A 19,889-nucleotide genomic window follows, 5' to 3' on the forward strand; every position below is an offset into this window, starting at 1 on the left:
GTGTTTGTGTTTCTTTATTTTGGTTAATCAAAACCAAAATAAAACTTTGTACCTCTATTGTCTTAAATATGTGGTTTTCTTAATTATTAAAGAAGAGAAATATATTTGATTTGGAGTACTGTTATAGAAAAGAAAATACATGAATGGGTAGAATTACACTGCAAATCTAAATCTAATTGATTGGGTGTTGGTTCTGAAAGATGGGTGCGAGGCAGAATATGGGGAAAGGGGTGCAACTCTCGGGAGGGACAGAAAGGATCCTATGCACAACTCAAAAATTCAAAGGGGGATTCAGCAAGGATCCTATGCACAACTCAAAAATCAAACGACTGCTTTCTTTAATCTTGCTAACCTCCAATTTCAGGCCTAACCCTCTAGAGTTTTTAGGCCATGCTTAAATTTTCAACCACTTGGTTAGGTAACGGCCCAAACCCACCTTTTACACCTATATTGTCTTTTTTAACTTTCTTTTTTTTTTCTTCCCTTGGAAGTTTTAAAACACTCTTCCTTTCAACGCATCTGTTAGGTTCTTAAAAGAGGACTTTCCCTTTTGCACTTTCCTTTGCGGTTCTTAAAAGGTAGAGAGAAGTGGACTTGCCCTTTTGGACGAGATGTTTTCACACTTATATAAAATGATGTGGGATCTCACAATCCACCTCCTTCGAGGCCCAACGTCCTCGCTGACGCTCGTTCCCTTCTCCAATCGATGTGAGACCCCCAATCCACCCCCTTTTGAGCCCAGCGTCCTTGTTGGCACACCGCCTCGTGTCCTTGCTGGCATATCATATTGTGTCTAACTTTGATACCATTTGTAACGATCCAAGCCACTGCTAGCAAATATTGTCCTCCTTGACTTTTCTTTTTTGGCTTCCCTTCAAAGTTTTTAAAACGCTAGAGAGAGGTTTCTACACCCTTATAAGTTATGATTCGTTCTTCTCCCTAGCTGATGTGGGATCTCACATTAAGACTCTGAATTAGGATGTATAAGGTAGGTAGATTCACTCGGACTATCTAATTCAGAGACTGCGGATGAAAGTGCAAAATCTAGAGGCTAGAGGCGGGCACATACAGAGGATTACACAGGAAATTTTATAAATGTTGGTATGGTATGGTTAAAGATCTAATATGGTTCTACTCCAAGCATATTTTCTTTATCTTGATGATCTTCAAGGACTTGTGTCCTAGATACATTCTCTACTATAGGACTCTCGGAGAAAATAAAAGAACAGAAAAATCAATTCAAATTGATAGGAAATTTTAGAGAGAGAACAATTTCTCTCCATGACCAAGCAAAGCAGATTTTTCAATTTTGTTAGTGGGCTCTGTACACGTTTTTTGATGCAGAGTGGTGAGAACAGTGACCAAAACTAATATGGTATGTTATCTATTAGTTATGGAAGAAAACAGGGTGGAGCTATTAGAACCTTGGCTTCCAGATATCACGATTTTGGAAGAACAATGAGAATCTCCTGCATTTTCTGTCATTACCTCTGTGGGTTTGCTTTCCTTGCTTTCAGATCGATGACAATAACAGAAATGTTATCGGAACTGTTTCTTCCATAGGCCATTTCAGTGAGATTATTAGCCACAATCTGTGCCGGGGGTGTGTCATCAGGTGTCGACGACCTGCGGAGCCTCCTAAGAAGATGGCAAGCCACCTGCCCAACCTCTTCATTCGTCATTACATCCCAAAGCCCATCGCTTGCCAGAACCAAACATTCATCCTCGTCGCTCCTCGTTGTGAAACTAATTTCCGGCACTGGAATTATCCATGGCCGAAGATACCGATCCCCTGAACATCCATGCACATAAAGCCATTTGTCAAGCTTAGAGCAAAACCCACATGCAAGTGTATGCAATTATAAGATAACGTAGGACTACTCTATTGAATCACTAGATCCCAGTTTCTGTCAAATCTCCCTCTCATCCTTCCTATTATCAGTGACAGTAGAAATGGAAATAATTGGGGGACACTCTACAAGGAGAGAGAGGCCCATAAGCCATGGGAGCATGGCTATACTCACAGTGGAATAGTCTTCAAAATTGAAAAATCATCCAAGTATAGACACGTATATCTCTGATAGGTCTGATTTATAAAGAATCGAAATTACGGTAAGGCAAAGGCTACAATCACAAAGACAAGATGAGAGAGAAAGAGAGAGGGAGAGAGGTGGAAACCTATGGCTCTTGACATAGCAAGAACTCCAAGCACTCTAGCCCCCATCCAGTTGATGACTTTGCCTCCCTCTCTTTCAATTCTCAGGAGTTCGTCCTGTCTATCAGGCTGTAACACGATCAATAAAACAAATGCTTTCCCTTAATGATTCATCTAAAGAAGTAATCGTGTAACACTACAGGAATTAAAATTGTAACTGGGTTTGGGAAACTAATGACCTTTTGATCGACTGTCAATGGAATCGCCTTATTTTTCTGGAACAGAACCGCCCGAGAGTCGCCACAATTGGATGCAATAATCTGGCAGCCAGATAGAACGACTACAACCGCAGTGGATCCAACCATGTCGGTTGCCACCGCCTCTGACACGACCTCATCATCAGTCCTCTGGAAGCCATTAGATAGGGCAACTTCCCACTTTTTCTGCCATTCATGGCCTTTGATTCCTTCTCTTCCCCACTCTTCCGCTATCACTTCATGCATCCGCTCCGCACAGAATTTGGCCACCTATAGATTATACATATATTAAAGTTTCCACGAAGTCGTTAGCTGGGTGTCATATATCTGAAAAGATGATAAACCCGACGAATCGACGCCGGAGGAAATCAGTACCAGTCTTAAATCAACAGAATTAATATGCTCTACAGCTCGTTGTACAACAACCAGTTCACTAGCATTAAAAAAACGCAGCACACCCAGTTAGACAATCAACTTTCAACCCTAATCATACTTTCACAAAAGTGTTAAACTACTACACAATTGATAAAGCACACAAATCGATGACTTCAATTATTCAACTAAACTTCGATCCAAAATTTCCAACTTCCCAAGAATCCGAAGATCATAAACATGGCTGGAAATCTCGCTCACAGATCATGATTCTTAGCCAGACAGGGCAGCTATTGGGGAACATTATCCGCAGCTATCTACTCACCTAGCCCAAAATAAATTTTCTAATGGTGTATGGGTGGGCGTGCATCATAAAAAAAAGATATTTCTTTAATTAATATCGTGTGATGTTCATAAAATATGGCGGTAGTTTCCAAAATATTTTGAAAAGTCATAATTATTTTACTCTTTTATGCTATCTGGGCGGTTGGTTGGTGGAATAAAAAATATTTTCTGAAAGATAATTTTCTAAAACGAATTATGATATACAGTCCATCATTTAACAAATAATTCAATCTAATCATGCAATCGTTTTTGCTTGATTGATAATTTTTTCGTTAGCTTACACTCCAATTTTGAAAGAATCCAAAAAGAGTACTACAAAATTAAAAAATTTATATTAAAAAAAAACATAAAGCTCACTCCCAATGGCAAGAAAATGATGAAAAATAAACCAATTGGTGTCTCTTCCTAATTAGACGCACCATTCACTGAATGAAGAACAAGATACAAGCGAGACCACCCAGTAAAGGAATTGGAAATCGTGCGAGTTCTCAGAATTGGTGATTCTATTAGTCGATTAAACCAATAAATCCCGTGATTAAAACACGTCAGATAATAAAACAGTAGGACCCCATTTTTTCGTCACCTGGAAAATGAATTATTACGTCATCATAAAATTTAAATCTCAGCGACCTCTCTCGGTCTCGTGCATTAAATGGAGAATTTTTTTCCCCATACCTAACCTCCAAACCGATTAAAGCGAACAAAAAAAAAGAGGGCTTCAACGACACGTGTCCTTATACTAAAATGGGAACCTCCTTAATTCTTTCGACGGGGACCATTCATTGCATGACATGTGTCATCCTTAGTGGAAAAGGCAATTATTAGCTTCGAAAAAGAAAAGAAATTATAGTAATAGGTAATGGTGCGTCAACATAAAATATTTTTCTAAAACAGGTTATTTGCGAATTATTTTTGGAGATTCTCTGGTTCAAGAAAAAAGAAATTAAAAAGAAAAAAAAAAAAGAATTAGAGTGATTTTCTAGCTGTTTCTGGTGAAGGATGAGTTATCTAATGCTGTAATCATTCGAAAGGTCAACATAAAATTAGCCCTAATTTGAAATTTGAAATTTGAAATTCGAAATTCGAAATGCACAAATTCTTAGGAAGACGATGGAAATTGAGAGGACGTACGCACCTGAGAGCCGCCGTGACCATCGTAAACGGCGAAGAAATGAACGGGCGAGATCTCCCCGGAGGTTCTGGAACCTGGAGCCGTACAACCTCCGACGTGATCGCATCTTGAAGACATGAATCCAGGCTTAACAGCTATAGCGTCCTCCATCTCCTTCCGCCGTCCGATAACCGAAGTGAGTCCCCAGTGCAGTCCCGCCCTATTGTTCCTCCCGACGCACTTCCGTCTGGCCGGTTCTAATACCGTGGTGGAGGTCATCGACGTGGTAAGTTCAACGGACCTCGGATCCAGGGCGACCTCAGCCACAATAATAGCAGGAATCTCACCGGAACTAGTGCTGGTGACGGAGATGTCGCCGGAACTGGAGGAGCTTCGGAAATCATCGCTGCTGAGTATGGATGATAAACCGGAACTGGTGGATGCGAGGTCTAGGTCGTGAAGTGAATCGTCTCGGTGAAGTTGGAGGTCGTTGCCGGAGACCTCGTCCATGGCCCCCTGTTCTGAGCCGGAGGGGTCTCAGAGAAAAGGGGGAGAGTAAGGAAGAGAGAGAGAGAGGGAGAGAATGAAAGGAAGGGGAAGAGGGAGAGATAAAAAGGGAAAGAAGAATGAACAGATGCAATATTGACACGTGTGAGTCGATATATAGGTAGAAGCCACACGCATTTGAAGAAGGAAAGGCGATGGATGGACTTTCTTTTTTCTTTTTTCTTTTTTCTTTTTTCTTTTTTCTTTTTTCCTTTTTCCTTTTTCTTTTAGTCTTACTCAATCCCTTTTGGCTTCCATCGCCACGTGTCCTTCACTCCTCCCACGCTGTTGACGCCGTTGTTCTGGTCGACTCCCCATACTTGACTTCCCATTCTACCATCAAATATTTTTTTATTTTTTTATTTTTCTTAAATTTTAATAATATTATTTCTTATTTAATAAAAATTTAAGAAATTTAAAATTAAAATAGTTGGTGGGACATAAAGAATAAAAGAATTTTAATATATAGTTTTTGAATTATAAATGTGTAATGAGTCATATGGTTCCTAATTTCTGCTCGTGATGGGAATATATATAAGCGAATTAAATTCACGCCAAACAACAATACGCAAGTGAATTTACACACACAATATCTGTGCTAACTGCAAGGTGGCACGTCAAAAGCTCGGTGTGGGCCCACTTCTTTTTTTTTCTTTTCTCTTCTTTTTTTTCCAACTCTGGGCCCACATAACAGTACATTTCGGGCCTCATGCCAATGAGCTGTCAAGGATGAAAAATAGATAAAATAGAAATTAACCTACTTTTCTTTTAAATTTTACAAAAATAAATTAATTAATTGCTAATTTTGAAAATATTATTTTTATTTATTCTTCTAATTTAAGAAACTTATGTTACAATTATTTGTTGCACGTATAAATTTACGGGTTAATAAACACATTTTGTTTCAGGTAGACGAAAACATGGACTAGTTTTAGTGAAAGAAAATATATATTTTTTTTATATTAACTCGGAAAAATGACGAGGTTATTATAAAAATATGAATAAAAAACTAATTAGGGCTAAATGATTTTTCAACTAGAATTAACCATCTAACAACCTATTTTAATTATTTTTATAAAGTTAGAAACTAAATTATTCAATTTTAAAATATTGAAACATAATCTAAAAGTTGAATTAAAAGGTATATATATTTTTTACTATAAATAATACTATACGTGAAGGTCAAAATTAATTGCTAATAATAGCTCATTGATTGCAAAAGATTCTGACACGCTTTAAGGATCCAACGGCTGGAATTCTCGAATAGTGTAAATGGAGGATTCAGGGCGGTACACGTCAATGAGATGGATGGGCAGCTGGCTGACTTTAAAACCCACGATAAATTAAGTCTGGTGAGTGGGTCCCATCTGACGTGGGATCAACGGTAGCTGTACTTTCATTGCACGCTGATCGACGGCACCCAGTGAATCTGAGTGGTGGAAGGCTAACACGTGGAAGATAAGTTGTGACTTGTGATACTTTATCTGTCTATATAATAAGGCGTATATAATAAGGCGTAAATAATTGAGATGATCTAATAATATTGATTTATCTTAATATAAGAATTGATGATAATGATGTTTGTTACTAATTTAACAAAAAGATTGAACGTCCCATGTAAGCCCATCGGTTAGATCCCACAACGGTTTGAGAGAAAGACGAATCCTGTTCCCTTATAAACGCGTTTTAAAATCGTGAAACTGACAATTATATGTAACGGATCAAAACAGATAATTTCTGCTGGAATTGGGTTCAAGCTTTCCCCAGCCCCTTCCTTGAACGGTTAATTGCAGCTAGATTCGATACAAAAGCTTATTCCATTAACAAATACGAGTTCTCATTTATGAAGGAAAACATTACAACATTAGGATCATTACAATAAAACATATTGGGGAAGACTTCAAGAGCTCTCTCTTAACCACACACCAGAGCTCCCATTAAAAGCTCGAAAATAGAGACCTGCACGACGAGACTTCATTACATTTATCGGTAGGTTCGGTAGATGGGGCTGTACATGCAGCTCTCGGCATACTTGACAAGATCAGCAGGGCGTGGGAGACGGGTTGCCAAGCCTGGAGAGAACACAAATGAGGGGAACAGGATTTAAGTTGGCAGAGTATTCAAAACTAATACGAGAATAGCAACATAGTCAAAGAAAATGTCTCACCAAGTTCATATGCCTTGGCAGCCACCTTAGCTGCAATGTTTGCTGAGATCTTTCGGATATTTGTGAAGGGTGGGTAGATCAATCCCTTTTCATAGTTCTCGTCGGAGACTTCGGCAGCCAACGCTTCCGCTGGTGCAGCAAAGACGAAATTGAGAATCATTCTAACATTGTAGTTATACTCAGTTGTTTGAAAATTAAAAATGAAGTTCAGAGAGCGTGTCGTTATCGACAAGTTCATTGACTAAATGTGCATGCATGTATGTAAGTCAGTTAGTCATATTGCTCATTTAACGATCGTACTTACAGGCAGCTAGAAGCATGTCGTCGTGCACACGAATTGCTCCAGAAATTACAACGCCCAAACCGAACCCAGGGAAAATGTAGGCATTGTTTGACTGATTAGAGATTTGACAAGTTCAAAATGTTAGTTCTTGATATGTGACGTTAGTAAAGAAGAGTAAATGATCCAACATAATGATGAAGTAAAGAACCTGGCCAGGGACAAAGGTCTTCCCGTTGTATTCAAATGGATCAAATGGACTTCCACTGGCGAAGATTGCACGACCCTTCAATTTGCATAGCAAAGCGAAGTAAATATAAATGTCGAAAAACTGAGAAACTTTCGCGTTAAAATGGCGTTTGTTATTATACCTCGCTCCATGTGTAAGCCTCTTCAGCAGTGCATTCAGATTGCGACGTCGGGTTCGACAGAGCCATAATAAGAGGTTTCTGCAACATCAGTGAGCGTTGGGGGAATATGATCAGCCAAGTTGATCCTATTTGCAAATTCTTTCTAAACATGTAACTCATGTATATGTGCTTATGACTTGGGGAGAAGAGAGAACCTCGTTGATGGCGGACACAGCTTCGATGACTTCTTTAGTAAAAGTCCTTCCAACTCCAGATGATCCAATCAGCACTGTTGGCTTGATTGCCTGGAATAGAGAGAATTAGGCGGTCGACACGGGGTAAGGAACTATGGTGAGGTACGGCGCAAGGAACATACCTTGACAGCACTTAATAAATCCTTGACAGGTTCGTGCTCATGAGCCCATGGCTTCTTGAAGTGTTGAAGTGAATCCTTACGGGAGTGGACAATTAATCCCTACAAGAGAACATCATTCTCTTTATGGTTGAAACAAGAAGCCAATAACATTAACTCATCAAGATATAAAAGGTTGCTTAAACTCTAAGAAGCACGGACACAGATACGAATTCACGACACAAATCCAATAGGACATGGTGATACGTTAAAAACTTGAGCACCCAAATCCTCAAATCGGACAAGTATCCGAAGCGTGTCTGGACATATCCATGAACGACTCAAATAAAGTATCTGTGCCTAGATTAAACCTTCTACTACCTTTGAGTCGACGAGCCAGATCTTCTTGCGGGTCTCCTCAACTGGAGCGTTCGTCTAAAAGAAAAGGGAAAAGAAAAGATATAATATAAGAAACATAGATTACGAAATGTGTTTGTAAACCATTTATGTTCGGTATAGCTCATCAAGTTACCTGTTTCGATATTTCAAGGGCTATAAGCTCTGCAATACCAGTTCCAGCCTGCAGCCATGCCGAAAAGTACGAAACCCAACCATTAAACACATGAATTTTCAAAATATAGGAGGAGGGATGGAGGCAAGGAAGGGGAGGAGATCTTACTTCCCCAGCACCAAGGAACAAGAAAGTGTGATCGGCCAAGGTACCGCCAATGAGTTTGAGGGCAGAAACAGCTCCAGCAAGAACCACAGAAGCTGTCCCCTGAACAAGAGAAAAGGAGTATGGATAAGAGAATTTGACAACTTTCTGAACAATGAGTATCAAATTTATAGTACCTGAATATCATCATTGAAGACTAGATGGGTTGTACGATACTTGGCGAGTAGCTCGAACGCATTGTGGTTTGCAAAATCTTCAAACTGAAAATTTCAATAAGAACCACTGAGTACATAACGTTCAAACTTCAGATACCAATGACTATATATATAGATAGATATCATGTTCTAACCTGAATCAGAACTTTTTCCCCATAATTCTGCTTAACAGCAGTCATAAACTCATGCAGAAGTTCATAGTACTCCTGCATTGAACATAGGCAGAATACTTGAGTTCATTATAAACTCACAAACCTATAGCAGCTCAAATTTACTTAAGCCTGCAAAAAAGTAAGATAAAGACGTGTCCCGGACCTCTCCAGTTGCTCGTCTCTGTTTAAGCCCAATGTAGAATTCATCATTCAACAATTTCTCATTGTTCGTTCCGACATCGATGGTAATAGGCAAACACTATCAAGGAAATGTGGTATTAGCTGAAATGAAGAATATCCTTCAAAGCTTTAAATTAAGCAAAATGATTTAATGATCTTCTAAGTGTATGGAGAAAGATTGTCTTTTCAAATCAATACTTACTGCAGAAGGACGAACTCCGCCCAGTGCGGTGTATAAAGAAAGTTTTCCAACTGGAATTCCCATTCCCTAAAACATCCAATAAATTCATGTCAAAATCAGTAGATCTGCTAGTGAAGTAGCTCTAATTCATCAGATAATATTTCCAATGCAATTACCTGACAACCAAGATCACCGAGACCCAAAATACGCTCACCATCGGTCACGACAATCACTTGGATGCTCCTCTGGGGCCAATTCTTCAATACTTCGAGAATCTTACCCCTGCACGACTCGGCGTTAGAAGATACATAAAACCCTGAAAGTCATAAATATATGAAGTAAAAGAAAAAAAAGCATCCTTACTTCTCTTTCAAACTGATGTAAAGACCCTGAGGACGCCTGAAGATGCTTCCATACTTCTGGCAAGCTTCACCGACTGTGGGAGTGTACACAACAGGAAGCAGTTCTTCAACATTGTCAATAAGAAGTTTGTAGAAAAGCCTTTCATTTCTTTCCTGTACACCAAATTACAAGATCCACTAAATCAAAATTGACCAATGAAGAACGAACACTAAGATAATCTTTTTCAGTTCTTTCAGGTAATCAAAAGTGAAGCTCAAAATAAACAAATTATGAGCAAAGTAAATGAGAAATGGTGGATCTAAGAACCTGAAGTTCCATCATGGCAATGAATTTTTGTAAGGGAAGTTGATACTGTCTGATGTTCTGCATCAACTTCTTTTCCTGATATCACAGATGAAAAATATCATAAAAAAGTACTTAAAGAACATGATCAAAAGAAAGAACAAGAACTCAAAATGGAGCAGCAGTGGCAACCTGAAGCTGTTGACTAACAATGGAAGGTGGCAAAAGCCCCCGCAAATAATGAGCATCTCTTTCCTTCTCTGTAAATGCCAACCCCTTGTTATGGTGGGGATCCCTCAGCAACGAGTAGCCACTGCATCATATCAGAGAGCAACAAAGGATTCATGTCAAGATTTTAGGAACAATATTCTCTAATTTTACAGGGAATAGTAATATTCTAAGAATCCAGCGGGCAACTTGATCAGAATCTCGAGGAAGCATCAGTTCTAGTGACTGTTTTTCAAGAATTAATGATAATCCTAAGGATGGAAACATCACAAAATCAAAGCGAAAAAGCAAACAAGTAGTTCCCAAATGTTGGAATCAAGTAAAATACAAAGATGAAACTAAGAATTCAAGTACAAATTGGCAAAATAAGCCAAAGAAAGCACTTACACCAAACCCCAAAATCCAAAAAAGTTGGATTACCTCGCAACTGAGAAAGTCCATGGAGTGACGAGCTGTTCCTCTGTAGCACAGTCTTCGCCATAGATGTCCTCAACGCCGCCACCAACGGTTCCTTTCGGGTCCAAGTCCAATACAGAACCGCCATCGCCGATTTCCTTCAAAGTGCTCTCCATCCCTGATCACTGAACTCAAACTTGAAGCACCCCACACAAAGAGAGAAGCGGAAGATGAACACAATACGAAATGGGGGGACATGGGCGTCCATTAAATAATCAAACCCACTTGCGAGCATTGACGCAAAGTCAACTTTGGCCGAACCAAATGCATCACTAAGAACAAGAAAACGGGACAGAGTGTGAGAAAGTGGGGTCGTTGATTCCATTATCCGCTAGATCGATATGATATTTTAGAAAATGGGTAATCGAGATTGTCCGTTTTCGTAATAAAAAAATGGTATGATTCATCAAATGTGGTGACGATCATGATGGATTAGTGGTTGGAAACTAGGGATTAGACACTAAATCAGAAGCTTCGCGGCAGCGGTGCGCAAAAGGGATCGAAACTATTAAAAAAAAACCCTTCGATTATTTGATGAAATTAACAGCGAGAAATGGAAGAGGGTGACTAAGAGAGTGAAGAAGATGAAAGAAATTCACTCATCTGATGAGCCGCCTTAATTGAACAGATGCCCTCAGATGCCCTCAGGCCCACAGATGCGACCCCGCCGCCTGCGCCTCCTGTCCCAAATATCCAATTTTAAATCCACGTGTCGTTTTCCTACTACATCTAAATTTAAATACTTCTTTTTGAAAAGTAACGGCTTTTTTTTTTTTTTTAATAAATCGACAGACGAAAATACCCTTATTTACATACATTTTAAAAGAATAAGATAATGAATTTAAATTAAATATTCGTGTTTTTTTCTTGTTTATATTGAATTTTATATAAAAATTATCTTTTCTTTTTATTGAAAAGTTTGATATCAAATCAATAATCTTTTTTACCCATTAAAAACAGACCAAAATAACTTTTATTTTAAAGATATGGAACCAAACTTTTTCCCCTTTATAATTATGAATCATTTAATAAATTCCATTCCACTTAATTAATTAATTAATTAAATTATATATAATTGCAATTTATTAATTTTTATTTATCTATTTTTAAGTTTTTTAGTAACACACATGGTTAGAATTCAAAATAAATACAAACGAAAGGCACGTGGATGGCAGCTGGCTGTGGGGTTCGCCGGCGGCCTGAAACTCAATCATTCAGGCGAGGCTGCGGCTAGTGGACGGTGGTTGGAAACAGAATATATATATATATATATATATATATATATATATTGGAGTTATTGGAATGGAATAATGGATTAAGATATTTAGGAAATTGGATATTCTATTTTAAGTGGGTCCCACCACTTCACATATGTGCTTAAAGCAGTTAATCATTTCCCTTACCAACAACTATTTTGGATATTATTTTTCTTTTATAATAAATAAAACGTTTTCCTTAAATTTATTAATAAATTCATAAACTTTAATTATTTAACACTAAAACACTTCTAATAAACCATTAATATTCACCCCCAAAATTTTAAATAAAAAACAGTCGTTTAATTTTTTTAATTTTGGCTTAGATATTGATAATAAAATAAATTTTATAAACTTAATTTGTAAAAAATAAAAAATAAATGATTATCGATATAAAATTGAAAGTGGGTTTGTGTGAGATCCCACATATGTTGTAGAGAGGAACGAAACATTATTTATAAGGGTGTGGAAGTATAGATTTAAAAGTCCAAATATGATAATATATGTTAGTCATGGACTGAACTTTCTAATATCTTCTTAATGGACTGAACTTTCTAATATCTTCTTAATGGTTAGAGTAAGGTCGACTCATCAATGCAAGATAAAGTTTAATATTTGGACGTGAGATTACTTTAGTCAGCTTTGTTTGGTTTCTACGTGTGGGGTGTCATGAATGGTCAATATTACAAAAGTTTCCATTGGTAAAAAGCTTATGCTTTCTTCTTTTTGGTCTATGGGTGTAACGGTCCAGATCTACCACTAGTAGATATTATCTTTTTTGGGCTTTTTCTCTCGGACTTCTCCTCGATGTTTTTAAAAAACACATTTTAAAAGGAAAGTCCAAAGAGGACAATATCTGCTAGCGGTGGATCTAGGGCGTTACAAATGGTATCAGAGCCAGACACCGGACAATGTTCCAACTTTCTCGGTGTTCCCTGAAAGGGGTAGACACGAGGCGGTGTGCCAGTAAGGACGCTGGCCCCGAAGGGAGGTGAATCGTGATGTCCCCCATTGGTTGGGGAAGAGAACAAAACACTGAGTGTGAAAACCTTCCCCTAGTAGACCCATTTTAAAGCCTTGAGAAGAAGCACGAGAGATAAAGTCCAAAGAGAACAATATCTTCCTTGAACTTGGGCTGTATTTTATTGAGTGTTTGATCTTGAAAGGCATACCCTATAACTGGATTTAAGTTTCCTCCTCGTACTACTTCTTAATAATCTATTCATGGACGTTGCAGTACAGTTATCCTCGTGTTTTGTGTTGCGTTCTTATACACAAAACAAGAGGCGATGAAACTCATAATTAGAAACGGGTGTTGATCCCTATAATAAGTTGACTTGTATGTGTGTTTATATATAAAAATGGGACGGAGATTGGGGCGATGACAGAGGACGGAGTAGGGATTGATCGGATTTTTACCACCTTACACCACCTCCTCTATTAGGAAGAACGACTCTTCACAATGGTATGACATTGTCACTCTGAGCATAAAAGGTTTCGTACGAATGAAGATAGTATTCCTTGATTATAAACCCATGATCATTCTGTAAATTAACGGACGTGGGACTTTCATCCAACAATTTAAACTTTAAACATAAGAAACAAAATAAATCAAATGGATCAGACTTATAATTTTATTCTATATATCAAACATCAAATTTATAAGCTTTTTAAATTTGCATTAATGATAACATTTCAGTTTCAAATTTCAATAAAGTTTGTGTTGTCGAAAGTAGCCCTACTTTTGCTTCCTTTTGTTAATGGCCACATCTTTTAATTTTACTTCTTCAGATGGGACTTCCTAAGACAAAATCAACCACATTATATTTAAAAAAAAATAAAAACAATAAAAACATCTTTTTCAATACCCAATTTAAAAAGTGAACAATGGCACTATTATTATTTAAAAACACATTATATTTTCCAATTATTCATATCCCTTTAAAAACCCATTTTATTATAAAGTTTTAAATATAATTACAATGGTTAACGGTCTCGTATGAGTTAATTAAGAGAATTTTTTCTTTGATATATATAAGTAAAATTTAAGAAAACAAGAAAATAAAGAAATAGAAAAAGATATATAGAATACAATTCCAATCCTCAAAGCACTGTTATTCTAGTTTACAGTTATAACTGTCTCCACCTCTCCATTTATTTCTTTCTGTTTTAAGGTCTAATCTGATTCATTTATCCTAAATAAAATGACAAAATAACAAAATAAAAGTGATTTTAATTTATTTATCATCACCAATCATTTTAATTAATTAACTTTTCCACATTTAACAAATCATCTTATTGGTTGATTTAAGGTATTATCTAAATTCATTATTGAAAAATAATTCTAGGGTATGATAGTATTTCAAACATATTCATATAGGATGATTTTACGATAATAAAATACAATATTAAGCTTCGTTAAAGACAATTTCAATATTGTTGTTGGGCTACTCTTAACTTAGGTCTAAACATATGTCTTCTAATCCATATATGATTTAAAAGAGACTTCAACTAGATTGTTCATAAAGTCTCACTCAAAAGCCTAAAAATAAAGTTTTTGTTTTGATTGATTTTTATTCAAAATCAAAATTTTCTTTTATTCAAAATCAAAATTCAATTCCACACATCCAACTTTACCAAAAGAAGAGACTTCTTTCTCGCTTTCACATTTTTTCTTCAATACTCACCTTTTAATTTCTTTAATTTTTCCATTCCAACCTACTCTATTGTCTTAATTATGTATTAGACGAACACGACTCTCTATAATGATATGATATTATCCACTTTCCCCAAACCGCCTCAAACTAATGGAGAGTGTATTCTTAGATGTGGGACCCTTTAATCCAACATGAATTACTATATACTAATACCACTAACCATATACAATAAAATCATTGGGCCACTTTTAAAATAACCTATATCTTCTCGAGTTATCAACATCAATTATAATGTATAATTAGTGATAAACTTCAATTATAATGAAAGACAAAAAATTTGGCTTAAACTGTAGTTGCCCATTTGATCCTGGAGTATCTCAGTTCACCAGTAATCAAACAAAAACATTACAATATTATTATTATTATTATTATTTTCTCCAATATTTTTTTTTTTAAAAAAAGAGAAAAATATAAGATAGTTCTTCTGGTCAAGTATGATCGTCGAGATCCGTACTTGGTTGGTGGGGTTGGGTATACAAAGTGAAGACGACATGTCGTTCACTCAAAAAGCATATATGGAAAATCGACAAACTTCTATACAGCTCAGATTTCTTCTCGCAAGGAAAGTATATACGGATATGGTGTCCTGATAATATCCCACAGCAGACAAGTCACCTCAAAACCGTTCGTTTCGCTTTCATCGGCCCCACATACGGTGGTACGGCGACGGAGATTCCAAGGCCGCTTTTACCCTCTGCTGTTTCAGGTTACTGTAAAACCGTTTGATAAACGCCTCTGCCGCTTCGTCCACCTTGTGGTCCCCCTCGTCCTTAACTGGAAACGGCGAGTCTGTTACCCTAACCATCGGACTCATCCCGAGCGTCACCATAGGCGACGCCACATCCGTCGTTGATGTAGCTTCGTTGTTCAGCATCTCCAGCACTCGTTTAACGGCACTGACGGTGGTAACTTCGCTGTACTTGTGGTGGTGCTTGCCTCCACGCTTGCCGTAGAGCTGCAGCGCTGGAAAAGCAGGGCTGTTGCTGCAACTAAACTCGTAATCCTGTGGAGCAATAGCGAAGGAATGAGCTATGTCGGTGGCCGTTTGGCGATTAAGACTGCCGGAGATCTGGTGGAGATGCATCAGATTTAACATGGCCTTTCCCGCGAGTTTGCCTCTCTTCATCATCAAATGGAGATCGGACATTATAATTCGACTCTTGGATAACTCCTTACGCAGCATCAACACGATTGCTCGTACCATATTCCAGAATTTCTTCGCCGCCATAGCTTTCTTTCGCTCGATTTCCATTAATCGATCTGTAACCCTAAGTTCTCGAGAGAGAGAAAGATCAGAGAGCTTCTTTGTTTCTTTCTTCTTTTGCGCTAATTTGTTTAGGGTTTTCTGATTTGTGTTGAAAAGGGAGGAGGCGTTGGTGTATTTATAGAGAAACGGAATAATTAATTGGAATTTAATTATGATTCGTTAATTGTGATTAACAGGGAGGTTTATAGACCCCACGGATGAAGAAACGCGTGAAAGAAAGAACGTTAGAAAGTCAAATTTTAGTAATGAATAAAGTGGGAGTTGAATAACACGCGCTGTAGATGAGGAGATTATTTGCACTATTCTTTTTCTTTTTGAATAATTTTATGATTTCGGAAATTCGAAGAGATTGGTAGTGAAATGACGGATATGTCCCTGAGATAGAAATAAAATTACTTAAGTAAGCCATTGGTTAAACAAAATTTTATTATTATTATTTTAATTATATTAAAACATTTAAAGAATTTATTTCCGTTGTGTATTAAGTTTTTAATTGCATGAAGTTTATAAATATTATTATTTTAATTTACTCGCAAAATTAATTTTCTCACGTCGATAAAAATAAGATTATTTTATGAATAAATATATGAGTCATGCCTTGATTGGAAGCCATCCCGTGGTTTCTTTCTCGCTAAGTCTTCCCCGATTGGCGGGCAGATAAAGACAACATAACACGTGGTCTTCTAGATGACCTCCACGTGGCTCTTCTTTTTCCCACTTTTTTTTGCCACTAATTTTACTTCTTTGAAACTATTTCAAATATTTTAAAATTTAAAGTTTTTCATTTTTTAATTTAAAAAAAATAAATTTGAACGTTTTTTAAATTTTAGTAACTAGAAAAATGGAGATATGGTTGAGAATTATAAAGTCATAGAGCTTACACTTAAAGTGGACGCATTGTGAAGACTCGATTTCTGCCCGATATCAAACTTAACTTACAATAAATAAAAAATCATATATATTTTTAAAATAATATTATTAGTAAAAAAATCATAAAACGCACTAATAAACATGCGTAAATAATGGAATATATTATTTTAATTTCTTTGTTGTTTGTACTAGGAAAGAGAAGTGTTTTATTATTTATTTAAAGTGACAAAATAGTGCACCATTTTTTTTTTAAGCTTCTTTAAGCAAAGTATTAAAATAATTTTATCGTGCAAGTAAATTATTTAATTATTTATTTATTTACTAAACTCATTTGCTTTGTCTTTTGATCACTTCCTGATTATTTTAATTTAATAATATGTGAGTGAAAATTCAAATATTTGTAATAAATAAAAATTTAAAAGTTGAAGAACTATGTAATTTTATTTTATTTATAAATACAATTAACATGATTTTCTTTAAAAGGGGAAACCTCCTTGATTAAATGATTTCAACAACATTATCCAATCAATCCTCTTTAAAAAATTTCCTTTCCTTTTTGAACAAAATAATTGTGTACTGCATTCATCTCTATTTGGATAAAGACAGTACAAATAATTTGATTTTTTTAATTATTATTTTATTTTTATTTTCAATGAATCAAACAACACTTGAAATTTAAAAAATAAAATATAAAGACCGAGTCAATGGGTCCTTATTAAGATCAAAATTCCCGAAATGCCCCTGCTTTAATTTATAGTACTTTTTTTATAATTTTTTTGTAAGATAAAAATATATATTGGAAGAGTTTGGAGTGTAGTGAAGGTTTTTAATGGAAGCTTTATGAGTCAAATCAAATCAAATCAAATAATAAATAAAATAAATAAAAGGAAATGGGGGAAAAAGCAATAACAACAAAGAAATTTGAGCTCCAACCTCCATGATTTTTCCACTTAACACTAAAACCCATTAATTTAAGATATTTGTATTGGAGATCTACAAATCTTATTTTTCATTTCTTACCATTTTTATTTCTAAGTCTTTTCATTACTTTTTCTCCCCTTTTCTTTATATAATTCAATAATTGATGTTTCCTTTATAAGTTATTTAAATCTACAAATTAAAGGAAGCTTTTATACTCATTTATCTACCTAATTTAAATATTCTTTTTTAATTTAACTAAACAGTTGACAATTTTTAACCTTATACCAACTGATGTGCCCTTTTGAACCCAATGAAGCCGGTCTAGTAATTTTACAAAGATAAAATCAATCAATTGGTTTAACTTGTTAAAATACATATCATTAACTAAACATCTAAGATTTGAATCTTTACCGACACATCTTGAACTAAGAAAATGAAATAAGTACTAACTTTTTGATATATATGAATACAATTTTCATAAAACACTAGAATAATTTGAAATGATTTGTGAATGTTAATACGAATATAGCTGAGTGAATAAGACATCAATTATCACTGAGAAAAATCATATGGGAAGTTTTATACCTTGAAATGCTCCCTCCTTTTGGTGGTCCGATGTCATGCCATATAGGTAGATCATTCCTTGCTGACAAGCATCAGTTACTTAAATAGGTCAGATTTGAAAAGGGAAATAATTTTCTGAACAGAATTATACCAACGAATGGGTTAATAGCATTCCTGATATGTTGTGGCACGATTACATGCCCTTTGTACAAGTAATGGGGCATCTTTTTGCACCTTTTGCTCACATAGTTTACTCTGTTAGTGTGTGAGCTCACCCACAAAACTGAGGTTTTACCAGTGCTAGATCGATTGGCCAACTTGATCGCAGGTGCCCCAGCAATCCCGCCGGTACTTGTATAGTTAACTCGCTTCCTGAGGCCAAACAAATTCCATCCCGTTTTGATTATAAGTTACACCGTATTCTTCATCACTTTCTTTTCCCTTTAGAAAAATGAGAATTCTCATAAGTTGTCTTCTATTTCATCAGGTACATGCAGCTTCTCGATGGCAGCCTGTTGAGACATTGAGATATTAGAAATAGAATGCGGCGCTCTAGTTAGTATATAAAGATGCTAGTTTGATTTAAAATTTCAAAATACGATATATAAACTCAGGTGTCAATTTGCTATGCCTCGAGTTTGTGTGCAAATCTGAGGATACAAACAAGTTGGATATGCAAGCAGATTACCTTAATGGTGGCTACATCAGCGGCAGATGGTTTCAAATCCAAGGCAAGGCCAAAATTAAGCATTGCTTTCTCGTGCATGTATCGTCTTTTGTAGATTTTACCCATCAAAGCATACACACTGCTTTCTCGAGGGGCATACTCTTTAAGCTCCTCTAGAACTTGTAAAGCTTCATCGAAACGTTCCAGGCTTATAAGTATGTTAGCTTTCTGATACATGGGAAGTGGGTTTTTCTTATCCGCAAGGATGGCCTTCTCCATCATCATCATAGCATCCTCACTCCTCTAAAACATCATTGAACAAATTCAACAGGTTACTGAAATAAATCATCTTACGAAGCAACCATATTAACCATGAATGTGATAGGCAAATGGACTAACCTTCAACGCATGCAAAGATGTACCAAGGTATGACATTACAACAGAAGAACGAGGATTTATTTGGAAAGCCATTCGGAAGTGATGCTCAGAGAACTCGAGCTTCTCTTGTCGAAGATATATCATCCCAAGTCCATACCAGGAGTTATAATGTCTAGAATCTACTCGTAGTGCACTCTGGTAGCTCTGGATTCCATTCTCAAAATCTTCCAAGGCCACATATCTGAGTTAAGAATAAGATTATGATTTGGCAATAACAAATAAGTAGCTGGAATAACACCAAAAAAAATCCACTGCACTAGTGAAAATCTGCACTTCTAAGTCCACTAAATGATACAAAGGGCAAAATGCATACTCATGTCCACAGAGGGTGTGAGCGTAGGCAAATCTTGGATTTAGTTGGACAGCACGCTGGAAATTTTTTAACGCAGTTTCATGGTCCTTCTGCAAGCTGTAGCAATTTCCCATGGCACACCTGCATTTCCACTTAGGTAAGATTGGAAAAAATAATAATGAAAAATAAAAAAACAAAAAACTGACGCTCCTAATTTATGGAAGGAAAA

General features: G+C 36.3%; 4 protein-coding genes across 7 annotated transcripts in view; all 4 read right to left on the minus strand.

Moving 5' to 3' along the window:
* Positions 1-1,218: 1,218 nt before the first annotated feature.
* On the minus strand, positions 1,219-4,844 carry LOC111780205 (probable protein phosphatase 2C 6). Its single transcript, XM_023660539.1, has 4 exons — positions 4,265-4,844; positions 2,395-2,682; positions 2,179-2,284; positions 1,219-1,792 (listed from the first exon to the last, which is right to left on the minus strand). Exons 1-4 carry the CDS (start codon positions 4,748-4,750, stop codon positions 1,485-1,487), a joined length of 1,188 nt encoding a protein of 395 aa, XP_023516307.1. The 5' UTR covers positions 4,751-4,844; the 3' UTR covers positions 1,219-1,484.
* Positions 4,845-6,584: 1,740 nt separating this feature from the next.
* On the minus strand, positions 6,585-11,209 carry LOC111780202 (NADP-dependent malic enzyme). Its single transcript, XM_023660536.1, has 19 exons — positions 10,633-11,209; positions 10,177-10,297; positions 10,009-10,083; positions 9,703-9,854; positions 9,516-9,621; positions 9,361-9,426; positions 9,142-9,237; positions 8,961-9,032; positions 8,788-8,871; positions 8,615-8,713; positions 8,468-8,515; positions 8,317-8,370; positions 7,960-8,058; positions 7,799-7,888; positions 7,605-7,682; positions 7,445-7,519; positions 7,258-7,348; positions 6,954-7,082; positions 6,585-6,858 (listed from the first exon to the last, which is right to left on the minus strand). Exons 1-19 carry the CDS (start codon positions 10,782-10,784, stop codon positions 6,770-6,772), a joined length of 1,776 nt encoding a protein of 591 aa, XP_023516304.1. The 5' UTR covers positions 10,785-11,209; the 3' UTR covers positions 6,585-6,769.
* Positions 11,210-15,278: 4,069 nt separating this feature from the next.
* On the minus strand, positions 15,279-15,893 carry LOC111780538. The gene has a single exon (XM_023660964.1). It carries the CDS (start codon positions 15,891-15,893, stop codon positions 15,279-15,281), a length of 615 nt encoding a protein of 204 aa, XP_023516732.1.
* A 2,469-nt stretch (positions 15,894-18,362) lies between these two features.
* The window catches only part of LOC111780184 (cell division cycle protein 27 homolog B-like), a 7,385-nt gene continuing 5,858 nt past the window's right edge, over positions 18,363-19,889 (minus strand). For all 4 annotated transcript variants that reach the window (XM_023660512.1, XM_023660511.1, XM_023660513.1 and 1 more), the window contains 4 exons: positions 19,682-19,801; positions 19,330-19,549; positions 18,952-19,233; positions 18,363-18,775 (listed from right to left, as the gene is read on the minus strand). In XM_023660512.1, the coding sequence (XP_023516280.1) occupies positions 18,725-18,775; positions 18,952-19,233; positions 19,330-19,549; positions 19,682-19,801 (673 nt within the window). In that variant the 3' untranslated portion in view covers positions 18,363-18,724. The remainder of the gene's footprint in view (positions 18,776-18,951; positions 19,234-19,329; positions 19,550-19,681; positions 19,802-19,889) is intronic.

This window comes from Cucurbita pepo, chromosome LG18, assembly GCF_002806865.2.
Source record: "Cucurbita pepo subsp. pepo cultivar mu-cu-16 chromosome LG18, ASM280686v2, whole genome shotgun sequence".
Classification (NCBI taxonomy): Eukaryota; Viridiplantae; Streptophyta; class Magnoliopsida; order Cucurbitales; family Cucurbitaceae; genus Cucurbita; species Cucurbita pepo.

Coding starts and splice junctions, on each gene's coding strand:
- LOC111780205 (XM_023660539.1), bottom strand. CDS start 4,750: ATGGACGAGGTCTCCGGCAACGACCTCCAACTTCACCGAGACGATTCA. Junction 2,683..4,264: donor ATGGTCACGGCGGCTCTCAG/GTGCGTACGTCC, acceptor TATAATCTATAG/GTGGCCAAATTCTGTGCGGA. Junction 1,793..2,178: donor TGCTATGTCAAGAGCCATAG/GTTTCCACCTCT, acceptor ATGGATGTTCAG/GGGATCGGTATCTTCGGCCA.
- LOC111780202 (XM_023660536.1), bottom strand. CDS start 10,784: ATGGAGAGCACTTTGAAGGAAATCGGCGATGGCGGTTCTGTATTGGAC. Junction 8,714..8,787: donor TCTTCAATGATGATATTCAG/GTACTATAAATT, acceptor TCTCTTGTTCAG/GGGACAGCTTCTGTGGTTCT. Junction 6,859..6,953: donor TGCCAAGGCATATGAACTTG/GTGAGACATTTT, acceptor TGTTCTCTCCAG/GCTTGGCAACCCGTCTCCCA.
- LOC111780538 (XM_023660964.1), bottom strand. CDS start 15,893: ATGGAAATCGAGCGAAAGAAAGCTATGGCGGCGAAGAAATTCTGGAAT.